The 23,515-nt window shown below is 37.4% G+C and overlaps 1 protein-coding gene and 1 pseudogene across 14 annotated transcripts in view; one reads left to right on the top strand and one right to left on the bottom strand.

The window, feature by feature from the left end:
* The window catches only part of NF1 (neurofibromin 1), a 247,496-nt gene that overhangs the window by 188,222 nt on the left and 35,759 nt on the right, over positions 1-23,515 (bottom strand). For all 14 annotated transcript variants that reach the window (XM_043583631.1, XM_043583632.1, XM_043583640.1 and 11 more), the window contains exons 2-4: positions 6,374-6,517; positions 4,377-4,460; positions 899-1,089 (exon numbers count right to left, since the gene is read on the bottom strand). In XM_043583631.1, coding sequence (XP_043439566.1) covers positions 899-1,089; positions 4,377-4,460; positions 6,374-6,517 — 419 coding nt within the window. The remainder of the gene's footprint in view (positions 1-898; positions 1,090-4,376; positions 4,461-6,373; positions 6,518-23,515) is intronic.
* Positions 11,282-12,028, top strand: LOC122485194 (annotated as a pseudogene).

The raw sequence follows: 23,515 nt of genomic DNA, 5'->3' as shown, positions 1-23,515 counted from the left end.
TTACCTGCTACCATCAGTTATAATTCTATTCCATAGAGCACCATCTATACACCAATTTCTTCCCATCTATAGCATATCACATAGTGATTTTTATCAGTAAAAGCTTAAATAATATTTATCATATAAACTTGAAGCACAACAGTAAAAATATGGTTAAAATGGAAGTTTAGAGTAGCAGTCTAATATAACGAACCTAATAGACTCTGACCAGTCTGACTTAAAAATTTTGGGTCCTCCGTGGTTTGACATACCGCCTTGATAAATTCTTTGGGTATTAGTTGCTTATCTGTAAACTGGGGGAAGTATCACCTACATTTCAGAGATATTATGAGAATAAAACAGCACATTTGTTGTAAATACTAAAAAAAAAAAAAAAAAAAAAAAAAAAAAGGAGCTTTTACAATTCATACACTTAGAACACAGTCCACTTTCTGGAGAAGTCTACTTTGCAAATTACTTACTTCCTTGTGCTTCCATATTGCTAGGTTTTGTTTTCATTTGGTAACTTAGAATCTTGTGATAAAGAACAGAGCTGGGAGGTCATTGGAATTCTGACTACTCTTATCAGTTACTCTATCTGATTAGCTAATTCCATTTAAAGGAATAAAATGTTAGAAAGGCCAACCAAAACCTCATACCTAGTGTTAAAAACAAAAACCTAATTATGGGTGATGTATCATCCTAAAATTTGGACTCTCAACCTCCTAACAGTACTCACAATTGTACACATCAATATCACAATGTTGCACAATAAAACTTTCAAAGAAATCAATGCATAAAATTTATACAAAAGCCCAAGTCAAATTCATTTCTGTCAACTTTTTGTTTTTATGCAGGCAAAAGAAAACTTCTAAAATTTTATTACTTGCAACAGTCCTATGTAGATTTACACACTAACCTGGTAGAGATGCGACTAAACACTGCATTGAAGTTGTTGCAGCTGAGAGAAAATAAAACCCCAGATGCAGAATTCCGAAGTTCAGCTGCATGTTGGTTTCCTTCACGACAGGTGTGAAGAAAATGGCAGATTTCTGGCAGCAACTGTTTGACCAGCATCGTTTCATCTAATCTCATTGTGTCCTTTGGTTGCTAAAAATAGAAATAATCACATAATTCTGTAACTTTCTTAAATTTACATGTAAAGATTCTCTGCTATGAAAATTTTCAAGCATACATTAGACTTGACATACAATAGTGGACAATGATATATTCATACGGTAGTTCAATACAATAACACATCCATCACCTAGATTCAACAACTGTTAATACTTCATCGTGTTTGCTGTATCCACCTATAGTTAGTCTAATAAAGGAAATGGTTCCATCTTTGACCTCTGAGTCACAATAAAGGCTCCCATCCATCCTCCCCAGCATCATCCCCCACACCACCACCACCACCAGTCCTGTTTGTTCCCTGTTCACCAATTCCCTACATAATAAGTCTTCCCACTCCTGGGAATCCCAAGTTTATTGTGAGTTCTAAAAAAAACTTTATTCATATTCATTTTTGAGTGTATTGTGTCATCTGTCTCAAATCCAAATACATTCCTGGATGGGCAATCACACCTGCCTTTTAGAGGACTGCCTAAAACACATAGATATGTACTTATTACAAATAATTTTATTTTGGTTGAGCCATTTCAAAGTAAGTTACAAACATTATAACACTTCGTCCATAGGTACCTTAGCATCTCTCAAAAATAAGCACATTCTCCAATATAACTTCAATACAATCACATCAAAGAACAAAAATACAAAAACAAAAACCAATTCCCCTTGTATCAGCTAATACCCAATCTATATTCAAATTTCCCCAACTGCCCCGAAAATGTCTTTCATAGCTTCTTTTTAATTTAGTCAGGACCCAAAAAAGGTTCAGATGATTGCAGCATGATTCCTTTACTCTCTTTATTCTAAAACAATCTCTCCCCACCACACACTCCTTATACTTCATTTTTACTTTCCATAACACTGATTTAAGAAAATGGGCCTTACAAAATGTTCCATATTGTTGATTCGATTATTTCTTTGTAGTGTGCCTTGTCTTTCTAGTTACTGTATTTTCTGTAGCTGGGACCTAAATCTAATAGTCTGATTAGATTCAGATTAAACATTCAGGTAATTCAGCAAAGTACATATTGTATCAAATCAGGAGCACATAATGCCAGGTGGTCCCAATATTAATGACACACCAAGCTTGATAATTTTGGTGTTAACACCAAGATCTCTACTTTATAAAGGAAATGTCTATAATTAACAAAATAACCAATAGAGAAGCTATCCTGCAGATACACTGTTCCATATCGCCTAACAGCTAATATTCATGTAAGAATGACAATTTTGATATACCAAGCATGATGACCAAGAGCAAAGTTTTGGACAACTGTGTGCTATGCTTGATTCTGTAATTGTAATCCAAGTGTTTTCAGATGTAAACACACTGAAAAATATGGACAGCAAATAAAGAGACATCATAAAACCCTGCAAAATTCAAGTGGCGATGCCAATATCTTATAGGCCAATCAAACAAGAGAAATGTTGAAACTCCAATTAATAAACAAGTAATAATTACAGAAGTATGCAACCTTTTGAATAATGGTCATACGTGTAGGAACAAAGATTCCTCAAATTCTACAAAATTTTACTCATATGATTTTGGTAAATATTTGATCATTTTCATTCAGTTATTTCAACTACTTATATGATAAACATGCACCTGTAGGCTGTTCTTCTTAAACTACCTCAACTTACTTCAATCTAAAAATGAAAATCAACAGACAACTATAAAATTATTGAAGGCAATTCCGAAAAACGCAACTGTTCGATGATATGATTGGCATTGTTTTTTAATTGTAAATTCAATGAAAAAAATTTATACATTGTCAACAGAACAGAGCAAAGTAACATATATTTTATGTATTATATAAGTTATACCATGCCCATTTATTAGAGTTTCAGTTAGGCTATCTCCAAAGAGTATCAATTAAACAAGAGCCAATAATAGCAGTAATCATCCTCCAAAATACATTGACCATTACCTCTCAGTTATAAATGTTAACAGAGAAGAGCTATGGGACCTCCATTCAAACACGGATATGGCTCACATACTGGTATTTACAATCAAAGCAACAAGACGAATACAGAGAACTGATTCAGGGTAAGTTTAAACTGTCCATCTTCACAATTACATCATCCTATTTAACAGTGCTTCTGCTCTTTCACTCCATTTTACAAATGAACCACAGCACACCACAAATTAACAGAAAGCACCAAGCTAAAAACAGAACTAGCTTACCCTCGATTTAAGTAGAAAACCTATTAACACTGTCTGACAATTTTGGAATACAGTCAAGGGTCAACAAAAGTTTAAAACATTATGCTGAGGTTTGGTGGCCTATAGTGTAAAACATGTCTCTTTTCTCAGGATGTACAGCGGAACGGATGTAATTATTTTTCCAACTCCATACTCTACCCCTTCCTCCAACACTGCTGACCATTCCCTCTCTTCTCAACCACACAATCAGTCCTCACCTCCAAGTCCCTCCCAACAAGGTTTACCACAGAAAACTGTAGCATGTAGAATACAGAAGCAATTCTGAATAAAGGCAAAAGACGTGCCAAAGAAGAGAGAATATAATAATTTAAACTCTAATATTTAGTGAACAGACATTTAAAATGAAGGTAGCTCCTACCATGTTCCGGTAAGAATTAAGGCTGCTGAAGTACAGAAACACCTTGCTTTATACAACGAAAATATTCTTGACAAATTCTAATTAAGTCATGGTTGAAACATAATGAAGTAACTATTCAGAAGAAACCGAAGAAAGAACTGTTTTGTACTCAACTACTCCTCCCCATATCTACTTTGTATGTTCATATGTACATATAACAAGTGTTCTTCAGGTAGGATCTATCAGCAATAGTTACAATTTTTTAAAGTCTCCTTTTATATAGATTTGAAAAGTAAAACCCTAAAATCAGATAAAATACTAAAACGGGGAAAGAGACAAGATTACTCCTGGTCTTCCTGTCACATTTTTTCACAGCTAACCAATGCTACAGGCCTAACAATATCTGGAGAAATTAAGTAAGTCAAATGGTGGCTTTTTTCATAAACTCTTCTAAAAAACCTGAAACAGATATGTGGCTCAAGCTTAACACTTTATAAATAAACTTAGTATCTATTTACAAAAGATAAGAAAATAAGTTTCTCCTGAAAACTTGTCTGCACTCTGTTAACTTTGTTAACAAAATTCGTATTCATATGTCTTAGGCAAAAAAAATCCATAGGACTTTTCTTGTCCATATACATTTTGGTACATCAGATCATTCTCAAAACTGAATTCACAAAATCTGCCTATTTTAGATTTACTTACCCCAGCAAGACATTTTTCCAGTGTATCCAATATAATCAACTGAGAGAGATACAAATTTTTTTCAGCAGCTTCTCCAAATATTCTCTAAAAGAAAAGATATTCACAACACTAAAAGTTGGCTACTATTCCCTACTACAAATCAGCACATATCTGAAAAGGGACGAAGGATTAAGGAAAAAAAAAATCAGGGGTGCCTGGGTGGCTCAGTCGGTGAAGCGGCCGACTTCGGCTCAGGTCACGATCTCGCGGTCCGTGGGTTCGAGCCCCGCATCGGGCTCTGTGCTGATGGCTCGGAGCCTGGAGCCTGTTTCAGATTCTGTGTCTCCCTCTCTCTGACCCTCCCCCGTTCATGCTCTGTCTCTCTCTGTCTCAAAAATAAATAAACGTTAAAAAAAAAAAAAAAATCATGTTTTCCATTTTACCTCCCAGATTAGACTGTATTTAAATCTATTATTTCTATTTTATCTTAATGCTGAAAGAATATTCCCAGGCAAATGAAAATGCTGGCATTTATTACAGTCTGTCATTAGTGTTGTAACAGTAAAAGAAAATAACTTTTGCTTATACTTTAAAAATACATAGGATTTAGAAATACATATAGATCTGAACCAGAATCTTGAATTGAACATTTAACTTCGATGCCACAAGATAATCAAAGTCTAAATTCTTACAGGAACAAAATACTATAATACCAATTACAGTGAATTTTAGGCATTCACTATCCTTAAATTTAATACTATGCTATTTACCAACAAGAAACTATGGTTTCCAAAAGTCAGTTTATTCAGTAAGCACTAAATGAATGCCAATATCACAATACTGCTTTTGTTTTTGTTCTTGAAAAGAAGGTTCCAAATATTCAAATATTTTCATCTAACTGGGAACACAGCCACATATTTATATAAGGAACATCCTATCACCATGCCCCACACACTGCAACACAAGAGATCCACAAAATCTTAAATGTGTTTCTGTAATTCACTTTACGTGTTCCTAAGAGGTTCTGCTTTCTTCAGAAAATCTTAATTTTTTCTATAAAGAAAAAATTTCTTTGTATGGCAAATGACTGCTCACACCTCCAGTTTATCAGTTTTCTACGTTTAGGGCATTGTCTAACCAAGTTTTTAAAAAGAACACACACCAAAGATGATGTGACTATAAAAATGGGACTGAGTCTCACAATCTACAACCAGAAGTCAGTCTCAATGCTCAATACAAACAATATAAATTGTGGTTATAAGTGCTAAAGACAGGAAAAGCAGTTTAGAATTAATCAAGAAACACCCAGATCGGTTGTTTTGCACTGAGTATGAAGGAGGTTTTAGATAGGAATTGACAGAGAAGACAGATCACCTGTGAGATACAGGAGAAATATATACTGGAATAACTTGTAGCCTAGGGAATGTAAATCGATTTTATAAAACAGGAAAAAAGGCAACTGGGAGCTTGTGACAGTGGAATTACTTGATGAAATGACTATTTGAGGAAAATCATTTAAACAATGGGATCTTGAACTACTATAGAATTTGTCACAGGTTACAGGAGGAAGGAAATAAAACAATATCTTCATAAAAGCAATCTCATATTTTATCACTACAAGGTCATATTTATCATCTACTTAGGACTAGGGCAACCTGATAAGTAAATATTCAAAGAAGAAACTAAAAAAAATATTTTAAAAGATTACTCCATGATCAATTCGTATATGACCTACAGTCTATATGAAATCTTAATTCCCCCCCACCAAAAAAAAAAAAAAAAAAAAATAGAAAAGAAGATAGGGTCACAAATAAGAGAAGGATCTAAGAGAAAGAATCAAAAACTAAAATGAAAGTTAAAAGGTTACCTGTGCTCACCCACAAAATACAATGGTGAATGTTTATATCCGGAGTCCACAGAAAAGGACTTTCCATACTTCAAAATACGCTGCTCCAAATCTTTAAATCAAAAACAAACCAAAACAAATTCCCCCACAAAACAATAGCCCAAATACTCACCATATTGTTAACATTCTTTAAGATAGTGGTGAGGCCGCTGATAACCAAAGAAAACTTGTATTTGGAAATATTAATAAGACATTCCTTGTTGTGTTCAGTACTGACTTTGGTATGCGTGTTCTGCTGTCCTGTTTTTATTGGAAGCTAAGGGAAAAAGAAAATGTTAGCTTACACATGAAAAGGACTAAAAAGAACTATTTCTCACTGAAAATCATGAGGTTTGAGGAAAATTCTTATCAGTCACGGTTACCTACATTTGTATCTCAAACTCCAATTTTCAATATAGATTAGCATTTCTAGCAAATCTACAACTCTCTTGAAATTTCAATTTTTGTAGCTTTCCGTCTGGAAATTGTAAATCTCTACCTACAAAATTAAAACTTTACCCAGCATTACATAAGAGAGATGATGACTCACAGAAATAGAGCTATTTCCTTGTAGCTAAAAATTATTTCAGAGAATGCATACAATCCTTTCCCTTAAACACTGAACTCTTAAAACAACAGACCAAGAAAATCTATGCCCCAGACCTCTAATCAATTAATGGGAAGTAAGTGCAGACTGTTCAGAAATGAGAACTGAATAACCAGGAATAAACACAGTAAGACAAACTCAGGTAAGATGATCACCCTCAAGTGCACAGTTGAGGGAGTAACAGAACAACAAACAGTTAAGTCTCATGGAAAAAATATCTCTTAAGGTCGCCACATTTACATTTATCTGAGAATGAGTTAAGTCACATTGCCAAGAAGTTCATCTCTACTCCGATCAAAAGTAGCATTTTCTGGGCACCTGGGTGGCTCAGTCGGTTAAGCACTCAACTTCAGCTCGGGTCATGATCTGGCAGTTCGGGAGTTCAACCTTCATGTCAGGCTCTGTGCTGACAGCTCAGAGCCTGGAGCCTGCCTCCGATTCTATGTCTCCCTCTCTCTCTACCCCTCCCCCGCCCCATTCAAGCCCTCTCAAAAATACACATCAAAAAAAATAATAAAGTATCAAACAAAAGTAGCATTTTCCATTGAAAGTATCATGAATATATTTACTGTTTAAATACTAGATCCTGCTAACGCTAAGAGAACACCGGTGAGGTTCCTCTGAGAAAACAAACCTGCGTCCAGCATTCTCATTTTTAAAATGGTGCAACTAAAGGTGGAAAGAGACCCAATGACATGCGCAAGTCTGCCTAGTCAGTAACAAGTGACTAACTTGATAATAAATACTAAATAAAAGAGAGGAAGACTTTTTAGGGTTAGAAGGGGCAGAACAGGAGCTACAGAATTACATAATGTTAATTTTAAAGGTTGGTGGGGGGCAGCGTGCTGAATCTGAAAGGGGGCTTTTAGAAGAAGGCAGTGGCTGCAATGTAACTTGTAAATCTCCCCAACTCCCTCTGTAATGGTTAATTTTATACCTTAACTTGGCTGGCTCATAGGATGTACAGATATCTGGCTAAACATCATTTCTGGGTGTGTTTCTGAGGGTGCTTCCAGACGAAATTAGCATTTGAATAGGTGAACTCCATAAAGCAGGGGACAAGGTACCCACAAACCCCAAAAAACAAGCAAAAAGCAACAAACCACTTAGAGCTACAAAACTGGTGTGGTATTAGTATCTCTGCAAAAGAAAGCTGAATGTATAATGGGTCCAACAAGAGGAAAATACCAAAATTCTATTCCATCCTCAATGAAAAGTACAACAGGCCAACTTAAGAACATTAACTGACAAAAAAAAAAAAAAAAAGAACGTTAGCTGAAACACAGGGGGCTTTCTGCATATTGCAATTTGCACATGAGTGCGAAAGGTCTACACTAATGCCTGAAGAGAACAGAGCACACTTTAAGCCACCACTGTCTAACAGAACTGTCTGTGGTGAGATTATACTATGTCAACAATGCTCAATACAGTAGCTATAGCCACGTGTGACTACTGAGCACATGTTACATGGCTAATGCACATGAGGAATCAAATGTTTACTTCTATTTACTTAAATTTAACTTTAATTAGCCACTGGACACCACTGGGCAGCACACTTCTAAACTAACCAGCTGAAGAAGCACCCCCTTTTAGGGCGAAGCCCACACTGAGAAGAAATTGCTGAGATTCACTCCAATAGGGACAACGGGGCAAAGGAAAAAAGGCCACATAAAGGTGGTAAAAAGGAAGACAGCTAAGGAGCTCAAAAAGGATGAGATGATGTATCTAATTTCATGAAAGTAACAGAAGAGCTCTAGAGCCACGAAGATAAAAAGCTCTCCTGGCTCACAGCTCCCTCTCACCAATTCAGGAAAATTAAGTTCACATAGAAAGAATGTGGTCAAATCACATGTGAAGTCACTATGAGAAAAAATAAGAGACAGAATAAGGTTGCAATAGAGAATGAAAGCGTGCCAGAAAGTCACGTTCTAAGGTACCTCTGTTGAGGCAAATAGGAGCCATCAGAGATTTGGGTTGACAATGAGGTCTGAAGTGACAAAACCGAAGACATGAGGGGGCCTCAAATGCCTAAGTGGTGGAAAGGGGTTAAAAGGTAAGCCAAAAACTTCTGAAAAGCAAAGCAGAATTTTAAAGTCTCACAGCCTCAGGAAGACAAAAAATTAGACTTCAGAACCTGCTAGTGGAGGGGACCCAGTAAATATACCCAGCTTTCAACCATAAGCTTTGGAGGGTTACATCCTACATAAACAGGCAAACTGCAGCAACTGGAACTCTTTTTTTTTTTTAAGTTTATTTATGTATTTAAGTAATCTCTACACCCAACATGGGGCTTGAACCCACAACCTTGAGATCAAAAGTAGCATTCTCTACCAACTGAGCCGGCCAGGCATCCCAGCAACTGGAATTCTTATACATTACTAGTAGGAGTGTAAGTCAATAATTGTTTTGAAAAATGTCTGGCATTATCTACTGAAACAGAACATATACACATTTAGCAATTTCACTAGGTATATACCTATACCTTAGGTGTATTTGTATATATGTTCACTGAAAGATACGTACGAATGTTTAAAACAGCCCTTTCATAAACTGAGAACACTCCAAGTGTCTATCAATAGCAGAAATGTTTTTTTCAAAAGCAGTATATTCAAAGAAAAACTGTATAGCAATAAAAATAAATGATTTACAACCGTAAGCTTAGTCTCACAAATCTACGAATGAAAAGAAGTCAGAACAAAATGTCACTTACTGTGTGACTTTGTTACACAAATTTCAACGACATGCTAAATTCAAGTCAGGATACTAGAGACCCTTGGAAAGAACAGGTAATGACTAGAAGGAAATGCAGAGGAAAGAAGGACCTATTGATTGCCAGCACTATACAAGTTCCACTGATGTGTTCACACTGTCAACATTTATTAAGCTGTATATTTACATACATTTGTACATCCTTCTATATGTGTAAGTCAACATAAAGTCTGTTAAGTATATGTTATTTATATCCATGAGTTCATAATGACACTAAAAAAACTAAAACAAATTCTGGAACAAATGAAACCCGAATCTAGGAGAAGCAAGGTAATGATATCATCATTCTTAGTGAAGACAGAGGAATTGTAGCAGACGCTGACGTGCTGCCCAGCTCCCCTTCGGGGAAGGACTTGTTGCCTTAACTGCTAGCAGTGCTCAGTCAGTCCTTCAGGGACTGCCTCAGCCGCAAAGAATGATCCTACCTAAGGGAAACCCTTCCTGGGCAGCCCACATCCAACGACCAACTGATAGGGCAATATAAAGGCCTAAGCACCTCAGCCCAATTCTGGGCAACTCAGAAGAACCAATTCTAGCATCAGAGCTCCCGAAAGGAGACGAACAAAGCTACCACCAGACCTACACTGCACCATGAATTCTGCATCTGCCCAATCCTCCCTCCTCCCAGGTGTTGATCCCAAAGGAAGATCTTAATGAACATCCTACACTAGGCTTCCAGGGCAGCTGGCTGCAGGTGCTCAGATGGGATTTTAAAGCTGGCAGTGAAGGAAAAATTGTAACTACAAAAGCAATGAAACTATAAGAGTATTACTAAACCCTTTGCTCACTGGAAGAAAAAATAAAAAAGATAACAAAAAGCTGATTAACTGCCAATTAGAAGCTAGGCATATAAGCCAAAAGGTCTCTCCAGAAGCATATAAAGATGGTCTCCTTTCTTACAGCAGGAGGACAGAGAAACCTAAGGACCAGAACCAACACTTAATTATCAGAGTTGCTGGGCTTCAAAGAAGGTTAAATTCCCTACAGGGCACATCTGCTATGCCGAGACCAGAGTCCTGAGGGTTAAGAATAAGACTCTGACAAATGAATGCAAACAAGTGAACTGTGCTCCTCAAAAATCTCGTTATTTCCAGGTTCCCCTGAACCCCCAGTCTACAATAGTAGCCCATCACTGCTTACTAAGAGGAGGCACTCCACAAACCCGTCTGAAGACAATTCAAAGGCTTCTTCCCTATAAGACAACAGATGTTCCCCTCAGGATTTGCCACCATCTACTCTGCTGGCCAAAGGGGGTATGAGGAAATTTTCTGAGTGATGAAACTTCTTGTATCTTGACCATGGTGATGGTTACATGAATACGTGCCATTTAAATGTCAAAACACAGAATTAAGCTGGTATAAATTCAAATGAGAGTGTTGTAACATTAGGATGTTAAATGTAATCCCCATGGTAACCACAAAGAAAATAGCTGTAGAATACACAAAAAGGAAATGAGAGAGGAATTTAAACATTTCACTACAAAAAATAAACACAAATGAAAACAGTAATGCAGAAAATGAGAGACAAAAAAAGCCATAGGGCATAAGGAAACCAATAGCACAATGATAGCAGTAAATCCCTTCTTATCAGTAATTATTTTAAGTGTAAATGGATTAAACTCTCCAATCAGAAGACAGAGATTGTCAGAAAAAATAAAATAAAAAATAATTTAAAAAATTAAAAAAAATAAAAGCACATGACCCAACTACATGCTGCCTATGGGAGACTCGAGAGCTAGGGACACAAACACGTTGAAAGTGAAAGGATGGAAAAAGATATTCCATGCAAATGGTAACCAAAGAGAGTACTCTGGTTTCTCTTTGGATCGTATAAATCTTTCAGTTTTTACAAAGAGAGTGGGGGTAGCTATACAAATTATCAGACAGACTTTCAATCAAAACAAGTTATGGAGGACCTTCCCCTCTCTTCTTCAGCACTGCCTGTGAAGGTGGCAGCCATCTCCTATATGGCATCATGTTCACCCTCAAACCTCTAGTCAAGTCCAAGATCATTAAAAAGAGGACCAAGAACTTCATCTGGCACCAGGCAGAACAATATGTCAAAATTAACCATAACTGGTGGAAACCAGGCATTGACAATAGGGTGTAGAGAAGATCCAAGAACCAGATCTTGATGCCCAACTTTGGTTATAGGAGCAAATAGAAAACAAAGTACATGCTGCCCAGTGGCTTCCAGAAGTTCCTAGTTCACAACATCAAGGAGCTTGAAGTGCTACTGATGTGCAACAGATCTTACTGTACACAGATTGCTCACAGTGTCTCCTCCAAGAACTGCAAGGCCAAAAGAGCAGCCCAGCTGGCCATCAGAGTCACCAATCACAATGCCAGGCTGAGTAGCAAAGAAAATGAATAGACAGCTTATGTGCATGTAGTATTTGTGTTAACAAAATCATAAAACTATAAAAAAAAAATATGAGGGGCGCCTGGGTGGCGCAGTCGGTTAAGCGTCCGACTTCAGCCAGGTCACGATCTCACGGTCCGTGAGTTCGAGCCCCGCGTCGGGCTCTGGGCTGATGGCTCAGAGCCTAGAGCCTGTTTCCGATTCTGTGTCTCCCTCTCTCTCTGCCCCTCGCCCGTTCATGCTCTGTCTCTCTCTGTCCCAAAATAAATAAACGTTGAAAAATAAAATATGAGACAAACAGTACAGCAAGGAGATATAATAATTATAAACATTTACCCACCTAATGACAGACCATCAGAATATAAGAAGCAAAAAATGACAGAATTAAAGAAAAAATTAGTTCTGCACTAATAGTTGGAGACTTCAATACACCACTCAAAATAATGGAGAAACCAACCAGACAGAAGAAAACAGACGACTTAAACAACACAATAAGCCAACTAGACCCAACATACATACACAGAACATTCTACCAAACAATGGAATATGCATTCTTCTCAAGTACATATGGGACATTTTCCAGGATGACCACGTGTAGACCAAAAAATTACATCTCAATAGATTTTATTTTTTATTTTAAAAAAAGCTTTTTTTAATGTTTATTTTTGAGAGAGAAAAAGAGCACAAGCAGGGGAGGGGCAGAGACAGAGGGAGACACAGAATCCAAAGCAGGGTCCAGGCTCTGAGCTGTCAGCACAGACTCGGGGCTCGAAACCACAAACCATGAGATCATAACCTGAGCTGGAGTCGGATGCCTGACCGACTGAGTCACCCAAGCAACTCGACATCTCCATAGATTTTTAGAGGATAGATATCATACAACATATCTTCTCTGACCACAGTGGAATGCAGTTGGAAATCAACAACTGGAAAATTCACAAAATTTCACAAAATTGTGAAAATTAAATATACTTTTTTAAAAAAATTCAGTATAATTAACTAACATACAGTACTATTTTAGTTTCAGGTGTACCATATAGTGATTCAACAGTTGTATACATTATTCCGTGCTCATCATAGTAAGTGTACTCCTAATCCTCTTCACCTATTTCACCCATTCCCCCCACACACCTTCCCTCTGGTAACCATTAGTTTGTTCTCTGTGTTTAAGAGTCTGTTCTTTGGTTTGTCTCTTTTTCTTTCTTCATGTGTTTTGTTTCTTAAATTCCATATATGAGTGAAATCAAATCGTGTCTGTCTTTCTCTAACTGACTCATTTCACTCAGCATTATATACCCTCCAGATCCATCCATGTTATTGCAAATGGCAAGATTTCATTCATTTTTTTTTAAAGAATTTTTATTTTTTTATTTTTTTGAGAGAGAGTACATGGGAGAGAAGCAGAGAGAGAATCCCAAGCAGGCCCCGCGCTGTCAGCACAAAGCTCAACACAGGGCTTGATCCCACAAACAGTGAGATCATGACTTGAGCCAAGACCAAGAGTTGGACACTTAACCAATCGAGCTGCCCCAGGTGCCCTGATTTCATTCATTTCTAAGGCTCAGTATATTCCACTGTGTATTTGTGTGTGTATGCCACTTCTTTATCCATTCAGCTATCAATGGACACTTGGGTTGCTTCCATATCTTGGCTTTTATAAATAATGCTGAAAAAAATATACGATGCATGTTTTTTGAATTAGTGTTTTCTTTCTGAATTAGTGTTTTTGTTTTCTTTGGGTAAATACCCAGGAGTGGAATTACTAGATCACATGGTAACTCTATTTTTAACTTTTTGAGGAACCTCCACACTGTTTTCCACAGTGGCTGTGCCAGTTTGCATTTCCACCAACAGTGCACGAGGGTTCCTTTCTCTCATCCACACGAACACTTGTTTCTTGTGTTGCTGATTTTAGCCATTCTGACAGGTGTGAGGTGACAGCTCATTGTGGCTTTAATTTGCACCTCCCTAATGGTGAGTAATGTTGAGCACCCCTTCATGTGTCTGTTAGCCATCTGTATGTCTTCTTTGGAGAAGTGTCCGTTCATGTCTTCTCTCCATTTTTAATTGGATTATTTTAAACAATACACTTTTAAGCAACCAATGTTTCGAGAAATCACAAGACAAATTAGAAAATACTGACATATGAAAGTGTAAATACAACATGCCAAAACTTGCAGGATGCAGTGACAGTAGTGCTAATGGGGAAATTTATAGCTATAAACATTTATGTTAGAAAACAAGAATATTCCAATTCGACAGCCTAACTTAACCTAAGGAACTAGAAAAAGAAGAACAAATTAAATACAAATCTGGAAGAAAAAAGGTAATAATAAATATGAGAGCAGAGATAAACAAAGTAAGAATAACAAAAGCAGGGAAAATAAATGAAACCAAAAGTTGGTCCTTTGAAAGTATCAACAAAATTGACAAACTTTTGGCTAAATGGACTAAGAAAAAAGGAAAAAGACTCAAATTATTAAAATCAGAAATAAAAGTGGGTACATTATTACTAGTACTACAGACCTAAAAAATGATGTTAGAGAGTGCGATGAACTGTATGCCAAAAAATTTTTGAATAAACCTAAATGACATGAATAAATCCCTGGAAACACAAAACCTACCAGGGCTAAATCACAAAGAAATAGAAAATCTGAATAGACCTATAACTAGTGAGAAGATTAAATCAGCAATCAAAATTCTCTCAACAAAGCTCTGGACCTGATCATTTTACTAGTAAATTCTACCAAATATTTAATGAGGAACTAATACTAATCCATCTTAAACTTTTCCAAAAAATTGAAGAGAATACTTCCTAACTTATTCTATAAGGCCAGCATAACCCTGACACCAAAGCCAAAGACACAAGAATATCACAGACTGATATCCCTCATAAATACTGATGCAAAAATCCGCAACAATTATTAAAAAATTCTGCAGCATATTAAAAGAATTATACACAAGACTAAATGGGATTTATTACTGGAATGTGAGAATGGTTCAACATACGAAAGTCTATGTAATATCTACATCAATAAAAGGAAGGGAAAAGACCACATGTTCATCTCAATTGCAGAAAAAGCATGTGATAAAATTCAACACCCTCTCATGATAAAAACACTCAACAAAGAGAAGGAATAGAAGGAAACTACCTCAGCATAATAAAATCCATATATGAAAAACTCAGAGGAAACATAGTACTCAATGGGGACTGAAAGCTTTTTTTCCTAAAAACAGGAACAAGGCAGGTGCCCATTCTCACCACTTGTATTCAACTTAGTACTGAAGTTCTAGCCAGAGCAGTTAGGCAAGAAAAAGAAATAAAAGCCATTCAAATTGGAAAGTCAGCTGTTCTCAGATGACATGATCCTTTATGTTAAAACCTCTAAAGATTCCACTACAAAAATCTGTGAGAATGGATAAAGGAATTCATCAAAGTAGCAGGGTAAAAAGTTAACACACAAAAATCAGTTGCATTTTAGACAGTAGCAATGAACAATCTAAAAAGGAAAGCAGCAAACAATTCCACTTATGACAGAATCAGAAAGAATAAAACACTTGGGAATTAATCTAACCAAGGCAGTGAAACTTGTATACTGAAAATTACAAAACACTGCTGAAAGAAATTAAAAACGGTATAAATAGAAATACATCCTATGTTCATGGATTCAAAGACAATATTCTTAAAATGTCAATACTACCCCAAAGTGATCTACGGATTCGATGAGTCCCTATCAAAACCCAATGCCATATTTGGAGAAATAAAAGAACCCATCCTAAAATTCATATGGAATTTCAAAGGACTATGAATAGCTGAAAGAATCTTGAAAAAGGTAACTCTTAATTTCTGCTCAAGTCATGATCTCACAGTTGGTGAGTTTGAGCCCTGCCTAGGGGAGTGCGGAGCCTGCTTGGAATTCTCTCTCTCTCCCTCTCTCTCTCCCTGCCCTTCCCCCACTCTCTGTCTCTCAAAATAAATAAATAAACTTAAAAAAAAAAGACACACATACAGACCAATGGAACTGGTCTATTCTGTTCCACTGGTCTGTACGTCTGTCTTAATTCCCTCACATACATGGTCAATAAATTTTTGGCAAAGGTGCCAAGACCATTCAATGTAGAAAGGACAGTCTTTTCAACAAATGGCACTGAGAAAACTGGGTATCCACATGCAGTGGAATGAAGTTGGACCCCTACCTAACACCATATACAAAAACTAACTCAAGGGGTGCCTGCCTGGGTGGCTCAGTTAGTCGACCATAAAACTCTGGGTTTCGGCTCAGGTCATGATCATAGGGCTTGGGAGCTCACTTGGGATTCTCTCTCTCTCCCTCTGCCCCTCCCTAACTCGCACACGCTCTTGCTCTCTCTAAAATACAAAAATTAAAATATATCTATCTATATCTGTACATATAGATAGATACAGATAGATACAGATATAGATATAGATATAGATATATAGATATAGATATAGATATAGATATAGATATAGATATAGATATAGATATAGATATATCCACAGAGTAAAAAGGCAAGCCACAGAATGGGAGACAGTATTTGCAAATCATATATCTGAGGAGATTAATATCCAGAATATAGAGAGAACTCCTAAAACTAAACAACAACAACAACAAAAATTTTTAAATGGGCACAGGACTTGAACAGATATTTCTCAAAGATACATTAATGTCCAATAAGCACATGAAAAGATGTTCAGTATCGCTAAACATTAGGAAAACGCAAATGGAAAACTACAATAAGATACCAAGTCACATCCATTTGTATGGCTATTACCAAAAAAAACAGAAAACCAATAAGTGTTGGTGAGGATGTGGAGAAACGGAACCCTTGTGTGCTGTTGGTTAAGCATGTAAAATAGGACAGCCAATGCTATGAAAATACCTTTAAAACATTTAAAATACAATTACCACATGATCCAGCAATTCCACTTCTGGGCATATATCCAAAAAGAAAATCGAAAGCAGGGTTCAAAGGGATATTTGCACACTCATGTTCATAGCAGCATTATTCAGAGTAACTAAAACACAGAAGCAACCCAAGTGTCCATCGATGGATAAAGGGATAAGAAAATTTGGTATATACATACAATGGAACATTATTCAGCCTTTTAAAAAAGGGAGAGGGTATTCTGCAATATGCCACAACATGGATACACCTTGAGGACATTATAGAAATATATAAATAAGCCAATCACAAAAAGACAAAATACTGTCCGATGCCACTTATATGAATTACTTAGTGTACTCAAAAGCAAAAGAAAGCACAATGGTGATTGCCGGAAGATGGAGAAAGGGGAGAATGGATTATTTAACAGGTACAGAGTTTCAGTTGTACAAGATGAAAAGAGTTGTGGGGATGGATGGAGTAATGGTTGTGCAGCAATGTGAATGTATTTAATACCACTGAACTGTATACTTAAAAATGGTTAAGATGGTAAACTTTATGTGTATTTCACCACAACAAAAAAACTCAGACTGCACTCTGAAAAGGGTGAATGTTACCATATGTAAATTATACATTAATTTCTTAAAATCTGAGATCAAAGAATTCTAACAAAATACTTATTGAACATGTACTATGTGCCAGGTAGCAATGTAGTGCTGTGAACACGAAGATGAATAAATGTATCCTTCAGGTACCAATAATTCCGAAAATCTCCTCTAATCGCTCTTCTCTTCTCTCTGAACAAAGTTAGTCGTCCTTGGGCAATCTCTGCATTCATGGGCTATCCTGCCGATGACTACCACAATGACTGCTGATGACTAAAACAGCCCCAGACTGTACACACCCTGTACAATCCTCTCCCTTGACAGAGAGAAGCACTTTCAAATACAACGTGATATCCCTTACATGATTATTACATTTTGTGGCAAAAGGGACTTTGCAGATGCAATTAGGATCCCTCATCAGTTGACTTTGAGGTAATCAAAAGGGAAATTATCTCAGCTGAGCCTGTCCTAACCGGGCGGGCCAAGAACAAGGTCTGAAGCAGCAAAAATGCTTTCTGTTGTCCTTGAAGAAGCAAACTACCACACTGTGGGAACGGTCTCATGGCAAGGAATAACAAGCAGCCCCTAGGGGCTGCGAGCCTCAGTCCTACAACTGTAAGGACCTAAATTCTACCAACAACCAGTGAGCCTGGAAGAGGACCTCATGCCTCAGATGAGATGGCAGCGCTGACAGGCGACACCCTGATTTCAGCTTGGTGAGAACCTGAGCAGAGAACTCAGTTAACCACTGCCCAGATTCCTGACCCACAGAAACCATGACATAATAATTTTGCGTTGTTTTAAGCCACTATGCTTGTAATAGTCTTCTTACAGAAGATAGAAAATTAACACCAAATCTGCATCTTCAAATGTGTTATCCAAATGCCTATTTGGTAACTCCACACGGGTATCTTGTAGGCACTTCAAACTCGGTGTTTCTAAAATTTGTCATCTTCCTATCATGTCTTCTATCTTAGGAATAGCACCACAATACACCCAGTTTCTCCTATCTGAGATCTGGCATTCATCTTTGATACTCCTTTTATTCTCTTCCTTCCATCCCCCCTTTAGTCAGATTGGTAAAAATGAAAATACCTGGGCATGCACAACTCAGTTCTACCCTTCTTTACATGGGAACAGGCTTGCTACAACTGTATTTTCTTCTATGTCAGTCAACATGGAGTTGATCAGGAACCTAGCCCTGCACAGGGGAGTGACCAACCCTGCCTTGGACTGGGTGTTGTAAGTCAGCCCAATTCTAAGATTTAGTTACTAGGCCCACTTAGGTCTCCAACTTCATAATGATAGGGGGGTGGGGGGGCGGAATACACACACACACACACACGTATATGCATGTATATGTATATATATGTATGTACATATATACACACATATATGCATGTACATAGACACAAATATATATATATTTATAATATGTTTATGTATTCTTTTCATCAATATATACTTCTAGATGATAAATTTACTTTTAATATTTATATATTTCACATATATTTTGGCCTCCATCTTTACTCTCTTATTTCTCAACTTGTTCAGAAGCAAGGCAGGGAGCTAAAAAGTATATTCAGGCCCCCAAGCTCCCCAAAACAGCACTAAAATCTGTGTAGAGGAAAAAGTCAGACTAGGGGGTAGTAAGGGACCAAGAGGTTAGCAGATAAAGTGGTCAGGGAAAGCTCTCTGGAGATGTGACTTTGAGCAGAGATGTGGCTGATGTAAGAATGGGAAGACCCAGCAAAGCTCTGAAGAAGAACATTCAAAGCAGCAGTGGCAGGTAAAATGGATCTGATGTTGGTATAAGCATGACACATTCAAAGCCTAGCAAAGAGCCCATTGTGGCTCAACCAAAGGGAATAAAAGATGAAAACATAGGGGATGAGGTCAGAGAGAGAAGCAGGGATGATTCGGATGATGAAAAGCCTGATGGGCCATTTTAAGAGCTTTGAATTTTAGTGTGATAATGTGGCATATTATATTTTCCAAATATGGTCACAATATCTCTCACCCCACATGCAGTAAGATCTTGCCACTCCCACATCAAAAAGTGGAGTCTATTTTTCCATTTCCTTGCATCTAGGCAGGTCTCATAACTGTTCTGACCAATAAAATATGGCAGAAAGGACACTGTGCCAGTTCCAGGCACAGCCCTTAACTGGCCTGACAGTTTTTCTTTCCCGCCTCCTGGAAAGCAGCAGCCATGTAAAAAGTACTTACTCTGAGACCACCATGCTGGGAGAAGCCCCAGGCCACACGAAGAAATTCTGACGAATGAAATGCCACATGGAGATAGAAGCCAGGTACTGACTGGGGTGCCACACATGTGACTGAAGAGGTCATACTGGAAGGGATGCTCCAGCACTGGCCACCCCAGACAACAAATGCCACGTGGAACAGAGCTGAACCAGTCATGAGTTCCTGACTAGCAAAACTGTGAGCACAATAAACAGACCATTTTAAGCTACAAAGCTTTGGAGCAGCTTGTTACGCAGCAATAGATAACAAAAAGAGGGGGAAGAAGATACTGAAGGGATGTAAACAAGGGAGTAACGCGAACTGATTTATGTTTTTTGAAGAGTGAGAAGATGTTATAATAGATTTGGAATTGGGGTAAGCTGATTCTGAAGTTCATTTGAAGTAATACATTTGTGAGAATACCACAGAAAGTTTTGAAAAACAAGAACAAGAGAAGACCCACATTGCCAGGTCACTTAAACATTCTATTAAGCTCTTGTAATAATAAAACCAGGGGCACCTGGGTAGCTCAGTCAGTAAGCATCTTGACCTCAGCTCAGCTCATGATCTCACAGATGTGAAATCAAGCCCCAGGTTGGGCTCGTGCTGGGCGTGGAGCCTGCCTAAAATTCTCTCCCGGCCAGCCTCTCTCTTCCCCTCCCAAGCTCAAATGCACTGTCTCGGGGGGAGGAATGATAGTAATAATAAAACCAGTACATTATGAAAATAAACTCCCTAGGGGCGCCTGGGTGGTTCAGTCGATTAAGCATCTGACCTCGGCTCAGATCATGATTAGGTCATGATCCAGTTTGTGAGTTTGAGCCCCACATCTGGCTCTCTGCTGTCAGTGCAAAGCCTGCTTCAGATCCTCTTTCTCCCTCCCTCTCTGCCCCTCCTTTCCTTGCATGTGCGCACGCATGCAAAGGCTCTCTCACTCTTAAAATAAACATTAAAAATAAAAGATTAAAAAGAAAGAGCAAACTCACTATACTGAAAAAACGCAAAAAAAAAAAAAACCCCAGAAACATAACTAATCACAGCCATAGAACAGCCACTAATATGTACACAGAAATTTCACTTGATAAAGATAATATTTCAGGGGCGCCTGGGTGGCTCAGTCGGTTGAACATCTGACTTCAGCTCGGATCATGGTCACACAGTTCTTGGGTTTGAGCCCCGCGTCGGGCTCTGTGCTAACAAACAGCTCGGAGCCTGCAGCCTGCTTCAGATTCTGTGTGTGTGTCTCTCTCTCCCTCCCCTGCTCATGCTCTGCCTCTCTCTGTCTCTCAAAAATAAATAAATGTTAAAAAAAATTTTTTTTTTAGAGATAATATTTCAAGTCAGTGGTGAAAGAATGGATTCATCAATAAACCATTACCAGATCAAGGAGCTATACATCTGCAAAAAATAACTCATACCAAATTTCAAAGTACGTGTGTGCTTGTGTGTGTGTGTAAACGTATGATGAAGAACCTATGGTAAAGAAAACAAAGTCATAAAACATTAAAACTATTAGGAAAAATACTGAAGAATAATTGCATAATACCGGTGTAGATTTTTCTAAACAAGACAAAAACCAAAAGCCATAAAAAAAAAAAAATACTGATACATTTGCCTACATAAAAATGCTTACATTTTGCATTAAAAAAAAAAAAAGACACTAATGACAAAGAAAAATGCAAGTAACCAACAGGAAGTAAAAGAATGTACAACAACTAGAGGCCAAAAGGTTTACATAACTAATGTATAAGATTATATTCTATGTTAATAAGACTATTCAATGGAGAAACTGTTGAAATATGAAGTCATTTACAGAAGATGAGTGGTCAATAAATATATGAAAATACATTCATTTCACTAATAATTTTTAAAGTTTGAAATAAAATTAGACCATTTGGGGAGTGGGGGGGCTCTCTACATTTTTCCAAAATAAAGCTAAGTACCATTAGAACACATATGAAGAAAATGACTATCCCTGGCGTGGGTTAAACAAAAACAAACAAAAATTTGAACACCACAATAAAAAAAAAAAAACATAAGGTAATTATATTTAGAGGTAAAAATGAGATGATTTTTTTCCTTTTCTGTCACTTTTATTAGTTTCTCTTATTTTCAATTGGCATGTATTACTTTCCCAATTGGGAAAAAAGGAAGTTAAACTATTTTTTTCAACATTTCATGTTACCTTAAATAAACCTTTGGATATTATGGCAGAAATGGAAAGGGTCTAAACTCCATGAAGAAAACTAATCATCTTTTAATAATGATCTGTATTAACAAACTGTAAGCAACTTAAGATACAAGATTTCAACAAATAAGAGGATTTAGCAAGAGAAGGCAAAACATGAAGCAAAGCACTGTGAACAATGGATAATCTGTTTCTAGCTACACTCAGAAAATTCTTCAAAAGGTCACAGGCTAAAATTTTTGCCTCTGTGTACATTTAAACCAGTTTCTAAAAGGCCTCTCAGACCATGATGGAATTGGGGTGACGTTAAAATTCACTTAATATAAATGTTCATCAATTAAATGAGAGAAAAAGCAAAGAAAAATATATCACACTGGGCAAAGAAGCAACTAGAAAAAAATATATTAGGAAAAAAAGACCCAAAGGCTCTGGATACCAACTAACAAACATCAATCAGGAAAATGTATAAATATTTATTCTGGTTATACTAACATATTTCCCAAAGTAGACACAACACCAGTGGTATGTAATATGAGTTTATATGGCACCTAATTACTTTAAAAATGTTAAGTTTCACATTCATCTTAACACGTGACTTAAAATTATTATTATATCAAACCCATGATTACAAAGATATCATACCTTTGACAAGACTAAGTGATAAAGGGAAGCCAACTTAAAGTCGTGAAGCAAGGTAAATGACATAGTTTATGGCTAAAATGACAGTACATGAAGGACAGAAGTGAGGGAAACACTGTGGTAACATTTTGAAATGCAAAACCAAGCTCATAAAACAGATGACTAAATAGTTAACTGTTGTTGTTTTTAATATGGATGCTATAAAGACATTCAGGGGCAAGGAGATTAGCATGGAGCCAAACCAGTTTTCCCAAAAGGTGAATTCCAACATCATCCTCCCCTAAACACTTCTTGCTTTTAGTTTCTTTCCTTCCTACTATTCTGAACTTACGGATTACCCAAGTTTTTCCATACACAGAAGTCCCTGATTCACAAATAAAGAACCTATTTATACCAGTAGCTCCAACAACTAACGAAGCTCCAAAAAGCAGATTCCCAAAGGCCCTTTCCAGATTCTCCAGATATCTACTACCACAGCAGGGCAAGATTTATTTCTGTCAAACATAAACTTGGATCACGTTGTTCCAATAAAAAATGCTGGCTCTTCATTTTCCCCTCCTCTCTCTTCCCTTCAGTACACTAATTCAGTGCAAAAGCCATGAGGAGGGGCAGAGCAAAGTAAGCACCTACGTGTGTTGGGGCGGGAGGGGATGCAGGAATCAGAGTAGGCGGAGTAAGGCGCCCGTGTGGAGGAAATGTAGCATGAGCAGAGTGAAGAGGCTGTACAGATGTGGAAGGCAGCCCAGTAAAGGGTGCCAGGGCATGCCTCAAGTAAAGAAAGACTCCCATACACAGGGCAGCCAGGCACAGGATACTAGAATACAAGCAAAGTGAGAAGGCTATGTATACAGGAGAGCAGGCCATATAGGGTGTCAGGGTCAAAATGGGATACGGAGGGTGCCCATAATGAGGATAGCCCAGAATTGGGTGTCAAAGCCTGAGTGAGACAAAGAG

This window comes from Prionailurus bengalensis, chromosome E1, assembly GCF_016509475.1.
Source record: "Prionailurus bengalensis isolate Pbe53 chromosome E1, Fcat_Pben_1.1_paternal_pri, whole genome shotgun sequence".
NCBI lineage: Eukaryota > Metazoa > Chordata > Mammalia > Carnivora > Felidae > Prionailurus > Prionailurus bengalensis.
Note: the sequence above shows the minus strand (reverse complement) of the source record. Positions and strands in the feature narration are given on the sequence as shown.